This window comes from Penicillium verrucosum (assembly GCF_028828655.1).
Source record: "Penicillium verrucosum strain IBT 35672 chromosome Unknown utg000003l_segment0_segment0, whole genome shotgun sequence".
In the NCBI taxonomy this organism is placed as follows: domain Eukaryota; kingdom Fungi; phylum Ascomycota; class Eurotiomycetes; order Eurotiales; family Aspergillaceae; genus Penicillium; species Penicillium verrucosum.
The window spans coordinates 2,773,655-2,784,437 of record NW_026643212.1 but is presented as its reverse complement, the minus strand read 5'-3'; the positions used below and the strand labels follow the sequence as shown (position 1 = coordinate 2,784,437).

At 51.6% G+C, this 10,783-nt stretch overlaps 5 protein-coding genes across 5 annotated transcripts; all 5 read right to left on the bottom strand.

Annotated features, from left to right (window-relative positions):
- Positions 1–128: 128 nt before the first annotated feature.
- On the bottom strand, positions 129–3,663 carry N7516_008727 (TBC domain-containing protein; the record flags this gene model as incomplete). The annotated part of the gene is made up of 3 exons (XM_057221446.1): positions 129–2,397; positions 2,449–2,806; positions 2,859–3,663. 3 exons carry the CDS (start codon positions 3,661–3,663, stop codon positions 129–131), a joined length of 3,432 nt encoding a protein of 1,143 aa, XP_057071718.1.
- Positions 3,664–5,479: 1,816 nt separating this feature from the next.
- N7516_008726 (uncharacterized protein) lies at positions 5,480–6,708 on the bottom strand (the record flags this gene model as incomplete). The annotated part of the gene is made up of 2 exons (XM_057221445.1): positions 5,480–6,412; positions 6,469–6,708. 2 exons carry the CDS (start codon positions 6,706–6,708, stop codon positions 5,480–5,482), a joined length of 1,173 nt encoding a protein of 390 aa, XP_057071717.1.
- A 1,022-nt stretch (positions 6,709–7,730) lies between these two features.
- On the bottom strand, positions 7,731–8,048 carry N7516_008725 (uncharacterized protein; the record flags this gene model as incomplete). Its single annotated transcript, XM_057221444.1, has 1 exon — positions 7,731–8,048. The coding sequence occupies one exon, from the start codon at positions 8,046–8,048 to the stop codon at positions 7,731–7,733; it is 318 nt and encodes a 105-aa protein (XP_057071716.1).
- Positions 8,049–9,144: 1,096 nt separating this feature from the next.
- N7516_008724 (uncharacterized protein) lies at positions 9,145–9,921 on the bottom strand (the record flags this gene model as incomplete). The annotated part of the gene is made up of 5 exons (XM_057221443.1): positions 9,145–9,237; positions 9,322–9,394; positions 9,474–9,608; positions 9,696–9,770; positions 9,860–9,921. The coding sequence occupies 5 exons, from the start codon at positions 9,919–9,921 to the stop codon at positions 9,145–9,147; spliced, it is 438 nt and encodes a 145-aa protein (XP_057071715.1).
- A 66-nt stretch (positions 9,922–9,987) lies between these two features.
- On the bottom strand, positions 9,988–10,412 carry N7516_008723 (uncharacterized protein; the record flags this gene model as incomplete). The annotated part of the gene is made up of 3 exons (XM_057221442.1): positions 9,988–10,081; positions 10,165–10,244; positions 10,323–10,412. 3 exons carry the CDS (start codon positions 10,410–10,412, stop codon positions 9,988–9,990), a joined length of 264 nt encoding a protein of 87 aa, XP_057071714.1.
- Positions 10,413–10,783: the final 371 nt, after the last annotated feature.

The following is a 10,783-nucleotide window of genomic DNA, read 5'->3' as shown; positions in this document are numbered from 1 at the left end:
TCCCAGGGGAACCACGCAATCGGAAAATGAATTGAAACATCCAAACCAAGCAAGGGTTGTAGTACAATGAGAAAAACAGATGAGATGGTGGCCAAACCATATATGACATAAGACAGTATGCAAGGATATCATGACTCAAACTCGACGAGCTTGCTAATAACCTCACCATCACGAACTGTGGGCGAGCCATGACCCTTAGCAGAAGCCGCAGAGCCGGAAACCTTGCGAGGAGCGTGATTCGCATCATCCTTTCCGTCCAAGAGAGAAGCCCTCTCTTCCTTTCCGCCGTCAAGCACCTCGGCCCCTTCAAGGAGATCACGGTCAGTGTCACGTACAACGCTACGACGCTCCGGATCAGCGCCATACGCGCCAGCGCCCCAGCTGGGGATACCGCCGGGGATGGCAGCGGCAGCATGCTCACGACGGGGATAGTCGTCATCGTCTTCGTCGTCTTCTTCTTCCTCGCGGCTGAGAGCGTTGCGCTCCAGATCGCGCTGTGCCTCGTCCATTCGCTTTTTGACTTCGGCGGCCATGCGGATTCCGTCTGAAACGATGTTGTCCAGGACACCGCGGAGGCCCTTGCCTGGTGGTACGATGCCTCCTGAGGCGCCGGCGACGGGTGCAGAGCCGGCGGCAAGTCCGGGGGAACGGATGTTGCCGAGGTTGGAGAAGGTTGTGAGGTTGGATGACATTGTGGATGATGCAGCGAGAGCTGCGGGATGGGGGTGGTCGGACAGGTGGAAGGATTGAGGGAAGTAGGATTCGAAGAACTGCTCTAGAAGTTCGTCGGCCAGGACAACCATTCGGAAAGTGGGGAGTGTGATATGAAGGGGATTATTAGGGTCGAGAGCGGGGTTGGCAGACTCAGATGCTGAGCGGTTATGGGCGTTATTGTCTGATTCGGCGGTGGTAGACTTGGCTGCCTGGGGGGTTACGTCTGGTGTTGGAGAGTGGGTGGACTTGGTATCATCATCAATATCAATCAGGTCTTCTTCGTCGTCGTCGTCGCCGCCAATGGCAAACGAGTCTAGCTTCTCAGTTGCCTCTGCCGTTGCATCGTCCTGGTCCGCTTTTTGATTCTCTGGGTGGCTGGGGTCGGCGTATTCGAAACAGCGGCGGATGAATGCGCTGACACTACCGAGGAATTTTTCGTCCGTAGTGAGCGAGTTCTCAGCATGATCGCGGTCTCCCGACGACTTCAGATTTTCCACAGATGGAGTGGCCGTGATTGTGCCCTCGAACCCACGCCGGGAGAGGAACAACAGCGCCTCAGAGATTTTGAGGATCCCCTCACGATCAACCTGGCCATTTCCACTGTCGTCGTACAGGTCGAAGAAATAGTTGATGTTATTCATGATGTCAGGGGATCCCTTCAGGCGGGCGAGACCGTTCACCACATTTTGAAGATTCAATCCCTCCTCTGGATCTGTGGCCCACTTGCGGTAGAGGCGTTGCATGAACTCATGGTCTGCTGGCTGCCTGCGGTTCGCCCACAACGCCGATTTCCCGGGTGAGGATTCTTTCCTCGACGATCCAGGGGAGTCAGCGACCGCCCATTTGGATGTGGCGGCTAAAAACTCTCGGAAAGCGTCATAATCCATATGCGTAGGGCTAGGTCCAAGACCAACACGGCCAACTTGAGTGTCCGCAGGAGGAGCAAGCATAGAAAGGCGTTGGGATTTCTTCCTCTCTTGTCGCCTTGTCTCTTCCTCAATAACTCTCTGGTGCTGTTCCCACTGGTACAGCGTTTCATAAAAGCGGTCGTATATGGTTCCAAGATCATCCACACTCAGGCGTTTGCTTTCGGGTCCAAGGTTGCGGATAGAAGTACGCTTCGCAAAAGTCTCGATGTTCTCTAGTACAGCACCCTTGTGCTTTTCGCGTGTCTCGGTGATGGTGCTGTGAGTGATGCCGGAAAATTCCTTGAAAGCAACCACCATCAATTCTTGGAACCTAGTGATGGCCCGCAACTTGGGGTTCTCTGATCTCGGGTGGGCAGATTCATCCAATCGTGAGAAATATGATTTCAAGACAGAGATAAACGAACCGTCATCTTGTGTCTCAAGAAGTTCCTCGCCATTAACTCGGAGAATGGCAAGACCGACCTGGAAGAGGACCTTTGGCCCTTCTAAGAAAAACACATCCAAGACACGGAAAGCAAAGACGAGCGGCATGGAGTTAATGTAGAGGGAGAGAAACCATGGCAATGATACCACGGACAGTTGTACATCTGACTTGGTGAGGTGATCCCAGAGAACTGGCATTGTTTTCTCAACTAGAGACTCAAACACCTTCTGGTCGAGTAGTGTGCCGTACATGGTTGTTGAATAGTAACCGGGCAGGAGACGGCCACATAATACAGAGAGAAGGAAAAAGGCCTGGGCCTCTGACGTATATCTAGGCAAGTTAGCAGACACCCTTGGCAACTTGATATGTTTCCACACATACATCAATAATGCGGCAACCACAATGTTCATGGCTTGGCAATACCCAATCTCCGGGTCAATCCAACTGTAGGCAGTGAGAACTCGTCGCAAACGTCCAATGCCTTCTTCGCTCTGGAAGCCAGGATACTCTGGTAGACTGCGATTCAAATCTTTCTCGATCTCATCGATAGCAAGGGATTCTTGTCCCTCAAATTTGGCCAATGTCTGTTGATACAGCTTCGGAGAGTGTAGACGAAGGAACAGAGAACCAGATGTAAGCTCCCATATTTCCCCCGTAACCGATTTGGCAACCCAACTCTGATTAGCTTGTGGAAGGTTGGTTGGCGAATCAATGTCGCATTGCGACCATTTTCTAGTGGCTATCAGTCAGATCTCGGAATATTCAATCAAAAAAGATAGATGTCTTTTTACCTCGGAAATATTCGCCCCAGAGCCTCATCTTGCTGCGATCACGGAGCTTGCGTGCATCACCAGGGTAGCGGAAAATCAGTCCCAGTCCGGCATCCGGGGGTTGACGAGTGTCAGCCTCATTCCCGTCTTGTCCCTTTCCCTTTGCGCCTGAAAGCAAATATTCCGAATAACAATCCGAGACGACGGTCCGCAAGCTGTCAACCTCTTTCATTCCTTCCCGCAGGCCTTTTTTCAGTGTGTCACAGAATCGCTCGCAGGCCTGTCTGCTACCGACAAGCTGCAATACGAGGCGTTGAGGGGCGAAGTTGGGGTCTTGCTGCTTATTGAGCAAACCATTCCATGTTGTGAGCGCCAGGGAGAAAACATGGTTGGCGCTATGAAGGCGTTCGACACGTCGTATGCAGGACAGCGGGAGAATGAATCCATTTCCGGATGGCCCAGTGCCATGTGTTTGGCCAGTCCAAGTGGTTGAGGCACTTACAGTGGCAGAAGGAATGAAGCTCGTCGGCTGGGTCGAGAAGCAGATGAAACGTTCACTCAGATGTAGACGTCCGGTGTATGTATTTCCCGCCCGGTCAACCCTGCGGGAGCCATCTCCTTGATTTGCTGAGGAATTTGGTAGTGGTAGAACGAGATCAGCGGTGATCTCTTGAAGTGGGTTCTGGGAATCAGGGAGGCGGAATTGTTGCCGGAACAGCGATGCCTTGGAGGGATTATGATCGGGAGAGGACAGGGCGGGGATGTTGAAGTTGGCAGGGTCGATCAGGCTCTGGGCCTTCTGAACGAAGGATGACCACGGTATCATGTTGGAGAGGTGGATGTGGGAATTTGTAAGAATGTCCTGAAGCCGATAACCGATGATGTCGGGGTCAAGCTACAGTTTGGGACTTTGAGTGCAGCAGATCCGGGCTAGGAGTAGGAAAGAAAAGCCCGTGTGTGGTTTAAATTGAAGCTTCAAGGTCATCGTACAAGCTAAATCATCCTTGGCCGAGGACTAGGCCTACAGAACAAGAGGATTGCGTCGGGTTGTTGTTGTCGGATTGATAAGAGGGGGCGTGATGATGCCGGTTTCACGTGACTGTCCTCAGCCTTATCCATAGCTTGGCATCACAGCATTCAAGGGATTCTTCTTCCCCCTGCTCTGGCCTAGGTATCGTGCAATATTCACTGTATATATGTAGACCAGTAGCTATAAGTTGGAAAGACACCTGCAATATAAATCCCAAGATATATGTCTTTTTAGATGCCCCTGTTATTAAACGGTGAAAGCAGCTTAAAATGTGCGAAACGGCTTGATGAACGTGCAGTTAAATAGCTTCGCTGTCAGAATAAAATACAAGTGAGTATAGCGGACTTCCATCCTACTATCCTATACTACAGAGAAAAGACTAATAACTAAAGATATTTCAATTTATGAGGCTTGATTGACATGGACATAAACACTGCACAAGAACCACTGCACAAGCCTGAGATGGTAGGAGACGAACATCTTATCGTCAGACGAAAATTGGGAATTGGAAACACTGTCCAGGCTCGACATGAGAGCAAAATAGGCATTGAAAGAAAAATTGAGAATAAAACTGAAATAAGAGAAAGAACAGACTGGAACAAGTCAAGATTTAGAAATAGAACAAGACGTAAACAAGACCAGGAGCAAAAGGACAAATTGAAACATAACAGATTTGAACAAAACCAAGCTCAAGGCAATCGTTGGCCATGGAAGATTGGGCGTGGGATAGCCCAGTCCGAGCGAATAAGCATAGAACATCGACTCCGCACAGTGCAGACTGCGCAAATGGCATTGAGCCTTAACCAGAAGACAGTGGAATTTGTGTTTTGTTCTTGTCTCGTGATTGTGAGGTGTCAGAGGGGCCTGTAAGAAGCATTGACCGTGGAGAAAAGAGAGAGCCCAGTTTGGCTAGTGATGGTCATAGGGCAAAAGACATCGGAAACGTTTTTTGTTTTTTTTTTGTTCTTGTTCTTGTCGAGTGCCTCATGCTGTAGCATTGCATGCATGAATGTGAATTTTGCCTGTGGAAAAAGTGGAAAGTCCAGTGTGACTGTTATGGCCATTGGCTAAACGACAACGAAATATTTCTTTTGTTGTTCTTGTCGAGCGACCCGAAGGTTAAGCTTTGAGGCGTGGATTTGGCGATGGATAAAGTGGAAAGTACAGTCTCACAGGTTGTGGCCAGATAAACGATGGCGGAACTTGTGGAATTTGTCTTTGTTCTTATCGATGACCCTCAAGCGTCAGAGGGCTCGGTGTTTTCTAGCCCGTTGGCCTGGCAAATAAATGAGTGGAAAGGTGAGTCCGGTTGGAAATGGCTGTTGATCAAGGATGGTGGGATCTTTTCTTCTTGCTATGCTCGTTGTCGCTTTTTTTGCTTGATGCTGTGCTTGGTCTCGTTTCTGTTGGTCTTTTTTTGTTGTCTTGTCCAGGGAAATAGATTGGAAGGCCAGTCCAGGTGGCTGGTGATGGTCCCTGATCGAATGATGCCTCGAAGGACTTGTCAAAAGACATCTTGAACGAATGCTCTTGCGTTTGTGTTTTTCTTTATTTCTTTTCTTTTCTTTTCTTTTTTTTTTTTTGTTTTTCTTTTCTTTTCTTTTCTTTTCTCTTAGTTCTTATCAAGTGATTCTCGGGCTTCAGAAGGCTCGGTGTATTCAGGGAGGACCTCCTCGGATGAACGAGGGATGGCCATAAGGCCCTGTTTTTCGCAGGCCTCGCCATCCTCCCAGGCGGCCTTGTGCTCCGAAGAAGTGATGCCGCGGTAGCGTTGCCAGAGGAAAACCACAGCCTGGCCGACCAACATGCCAATGGCACTAGCAGTCAGTCCTGCTAGGACACCCAAAATAGCGGGGACAACAATAAAGTGCACAATTCGAGAGAACGTGCGGGCGAAAGCGCCATGGTATGGGTGGCGATGGTGGGGACGAGCGGAGCCGTGGGCGTGGCCATGGTGACCGCCAGGGCCAAACTTTTCACGCCCAAAGTCCTCTCCCTCAAAAGTAGGTGGGGGAGGGAAAGGCATACCGTCATGGCCTTCTTTGTGTTGTTCCATTGCCTTGCCCTTGTGTTTGCCATGGCAGCTCTTGCGGCCGGCTTTCGCCATGCCCGTCACACGAGCCTTGGCACCAGCCAAGAGGCCCCGAATGCGAGAGACGAGAAGTTCCTGCAGGCATTTGGCCTTGCCGTGACACTCCTTCCAAGACAAGCGGTCGGAGGCAGGAGCGGTGTTCTCGATATCGGTCCGAGCGATGAAGAGCTCGCCGTTGGGATCCTGTAGAACGGCGAGTGCAACGGTATCGACAGGGACTGGGTGGCTCTCCAGGTCGAGAACAGTGAATCGAATATCTAGGAGTTCGTATCCCGGCTCATCAGATGGTGCAGCCATCGGCATGATTTCAAGCGCATATCCAACAGGCATGGGGGCGGAGTCCTCTCCCTCTTCATTTTGTTGTACAGCAAGAATTGGAATGGGCGGGGCCGGTGGGAATATTTGGCGGCCGTTGGCCAGCAGGCGGTTGTCTTCAATCGAGAAATCGAGAGTCTATTGGAGGGGTTGTTAGCCAGTTCGGATGAATAAATGGATTCTGTCATCCTTACTAGAGATGATGGTTTGCCCTCCGTCCAGCTAACAACACCTTCGCCGTTGGTTTCACGCAGAGGACATTCAGTGCAGGGCAGGTCAACAATCGCATGATGAACATCCTCCAAAAGCATCGGGTGGACGTTCACAAATCCATCTTCAATAATATCGACTTTAGGTTCCATCTCGGGGACGACCAGCATCGCGCTGGCGCTAAGAGCGGCGGTGCCACCCAGCAAGACGGAGCGCACAAACATGGTGATGGAAAGAAATGAAGATCGATGCAAAAAATGCAAGTCAGAAGCAAGTTGATGCTTCTCTCCTTAAAGTCGATGAGAGGAGTAGACTCAATAACGTGGTGAACAATATGTCGAGGGGGTATGGAGATAAGTGATCTTCTTTCAACGGGAAGTGGAGTGGGTGACGCCAGCTCCTGCGTGGCTCGTGCTTTCATTGGTGGATAGTGGTCAGTCAGCCTGCTGACTGTGAAGGCGGCATCTCTCGGACTTCGGGAATTCGCGTTCAGATTCGTAGGCCTCTTAACGCCAAGTTGCATATCGTGTTGAATCGTTCCCATAATATCTTGTAAAAATCGAGATGGCGAGAACTCCAGTTGACCCCCTGAGAGCCGGGAATAATACACGGTACTGCGGTATATGTTTCAAGGTCACAAAATACAATTTTGATGCTGCTGTGGAGGTTCACTGGGCGTGAAATGCGCATAGTTGGCCTGGTGGGCGTGCAGGGACCACCAATTTGTTTTTGTGCCACACTGTGGCGTGTACAGCAGTATCATGTTTTCCAGCTTTTGGCAGATGGTATAATGTTCCCAGTTGCCAGCAGCTGGCGGTGGTTGGAAATTGTATGGTCAGCCTGCTGAACGCATAGGTGGTGTGGAATCATGCTTATGCCTGTGCCATGTTGCCAGCTCCTGAGAGATCAAATGTTGTTTCCAAATCCCAGGAGCTGGCTGCTGTTCATGCCATGTTGCCAGGCCCTAAGAGATGATATAATTTTGGAACATCAATGTTGGAGCCAATGTACCCATCAACGTCGGAATCCTCGGGACCGAGTGTTCTCGGGCCACGTCCCTTTCCCTTGCCGAGTTGCTGCGGGTGACTCTCCGATCGAGATCTGAAAGGGCCACCGGGAATCTCCCAGGGGCTGGCTCATGTTCCTACGTCTTCAGCGGGCTAACCATGCAGGTGGTGTTGCTGACCATGGCATGGTCAGCCCGCCGAACACGCAGATGGCAGAGAAGCTGCTATGTTACCAGCCACTAGGAGAAGATGTAGTCTTCGGATCTCCCAGGGGCTGGATCATGTTCCTGCGTGTTCAGCGGGCCAACCATACAGATGGTATTCGTTGTACCATCGTTGCCAGCTCCTAGGAGGTCATATATTGTCCACCCTCCTAGGAGCTGGCGTGTTGTCGACGGAATTGCATAGTTAGCCCGCTGAACACGCAGGTGGTAGCTTCTCTGCCATGTTGCCAGCCCCTGGGAGATGATATAATCTTCGAATCTCCCAGGGGCTGGCTCATATTCCTGGTGCGTGTTCAACGGGCCAAACATGCAGATGCTGTTGGTTGGTAGCATGGTCAGCCCGCTGAACACGCAGGTGGCAGCTTCATTGCCATGTTGCGCCAGCCCCTAGGAGATGATTTCTTTTTTTTTTTTTTTTTTTGGGTCTCATCTCCCAGGGGCTGGCGTGTTATCGACGGAATTGCATGGTTAGCCCGCTGAACACGTAGGCAGCTTCTGTTCCATATTGCCAGCCCCTAGGAGATGATTTCTTTTTTTTTGGGTTCATCTCCCAGGGGCTGGCTCATGTTGCTGCGTGTTCAGCGGGCTAACCATGCAGATGGTATTCGTTGTACCATCGTTGCCAGCTCCTAGGAGGTCATATATTGTCCACCCTCCTAGGAGCTAGCGTGTTGTCGACGGAATTGCATAGTTAGCCCGCTGAACACGTAGCTGGCACCTTCTGTACCATGTTGCCAGCCCCTGGGAGATGATATAATCTTGGAATCTCCCAAGGGCTGGCTCATTTTCCTGGTGCGTGCTCAGCGGGCTAACCATGCAGATGGTGTTGCAGATGGTGGCATGGTGAGCCCGCTGAGCACGCAGGTGGCACCTTCTGTGCTGTATATTGCCAGCCCCTGGGAGATGATATAATCTTGGAATCTCCCAAGGGCTGGCTCATTTTCCTGGTGCGTGCTCAGCGGGCTAACCATGCAGATGGTGTTGCTGATGGTGGCATGGTTAGCCCGCTGAGCACGCAGGTGGCACCTTCTGTACCATATATTGCCAGCCCCTGGGAGAGGATTTTGTTTTTGGGGTTCATCTCCCAGGGGCTGGCTTAAGTTCCTGCGTGCTCAGCGGGCTAACCATGCAGATGGTGTTGCTGATGGTGGCATGGTGAGCCCGCTGAGCACGCAGGTGGCACCTTCTGTGCTGTATATTGCCAGCCCCTAGGAGATGATTTCTTTTTTTTTTTTGCTTTCATCTCCCAGGGGCTGGCTTATGTTCCTACGTGCTCAGCGGGCTAACCATGCAGGTGGTGTTCCTGACGGTGGCATGGTTAGCCCGCTGAACACGCAGGCAGCTTCTTCCATATTGCCAGCCCCTGGGAGATGATTATTTTTTTTTTTTTGCTTTCATCTCCCAGGGGCTGGCTTAAGTTCCTGCGTGCTCAGCGGGCTAACCATGCGATGCTGTTGGTTGGTGGCATGGTCAGCCCGCTGAACACGTAGGTGGCAGCTTCTGTGCCGTATAATGCCAGCCCCTGGGAGATGATTTCTTTTTTTTTTGGGTTCATCTCCCAGGGGCTGGCTCACCTCTCACCTCCCTACGTGTTCAGCGGGCTAACCATGCGATGTTGTTGGTTGGTGGCATGGTCAGCCCGCTGAACACGCAGGCAGCTTTTTCCATATTGCCAGCCCCTGGGAGATGGTTCTTTTTTTTTTTTTGGGTTCATCTCCCAGGGGCTGGCTCACCTCCCTACGTGTTCAGCGGGCTAACCATGCAGATAGTTGGTCGTTGCCAGCTCCTAGGAGATCATTTATTGTCCCCTCTCCCAGGAGCTGGCGTGTTGTCGACGGTGGCATGGTTAGCCCGCTGAACACGCAGGCAGCTTTTGTTCCATATTGCCAGCCCCTGGGAGATGATTCTTTTTTTTTTTTTTGGGTTCATCTCCCAGGGGCTGGCTCACCTCTCACCTCCCTACGTGTTCAGCGGGCTAACCATGCGATGTTGTTGGTTGGTGGCATGGTCAGCCCGCTGAACACGCAGGCAGCTTTTGTTCCATATTGCCAGCCCCTGGGAGATGATTCTTTTTTTTTTTTTTTTGGGTTCATCTCCCAGGGGCTGGCTCACCTCTCACCTCCCTACGTGTTCAGCGGGCTAACCATGCGATGTTGTTGGTTGGTGGCATGGTCAGCCCGCTGAACACGCAGGCAGCTTTTTCCATATTGCCAGCCCCTGGGAGATGATTCTTTTTTTTTTGGGTTCATCTCCCAGGGGCTGGCTCACCTCCCTACGTGTTCAGCGGGCTAACCATGCGATGTTGTTGGTTGGTGGCATGGTCAGCCCGCTGAACACGCAGGCAGCTTTTTCCATATTGCCAGCCCCTGGGAGATGATTCTTTTTTTTTTTTTTTGGGGGCTCATCTCCCAGGGGCTGGCTCACCTCTCTACGTGTTCAGCGGGCTAACCATGCGATGTTGTTGGTTGGTGGCATGGTCAGCCCGCTGAACACGTAGGTGGCAGCTTCTGTGCCGTATAATGCCAGCCCCTGGGAGATGATTTCTTTTTTTGGGGGGTCTCATCTCCCAGGGGCTGGCTCATGTTCCTGCGTGTTCAGCGGGCTAACCATGCAGATGGTGTTACCGTCGTTGCCAGCTCCTGGGAGATCATTTATTGTCCCCTCTCCCAGGAGCTGGCGTGTTGTCGACGGTGGCATGGTTAGCCCGCTGAACACGCAGGCAGCTTTTGTTCCATATTGCCAGCCCCTGGGAGATGATTTCTTTTTTTTTTTTTTTTGGGCTCATCTCCCAGGGGCTGGCTCATGTTCCTACGTGTTCAGCGGGCCAACCATGCGATGCTGTTGGTTCGTGGCATGGTCAGCCCGCTGAACACGCAGGTGGCAGCTTCTGTGCCGTATAATGCCAGCCCCTAGGAGATGATTTCTTTTTTTTTTGGGGGTCTCATCTCCCAGGGGCTGGCCCATGTTCCTACGTGTTCAGCGGGCTAACCATGTAGATAGTTGGTCGTTGCCAGCTCCTGGGATCATATATTGTCCCCTATCCCAGGAGCTGGCGTGTTGTCAACGGA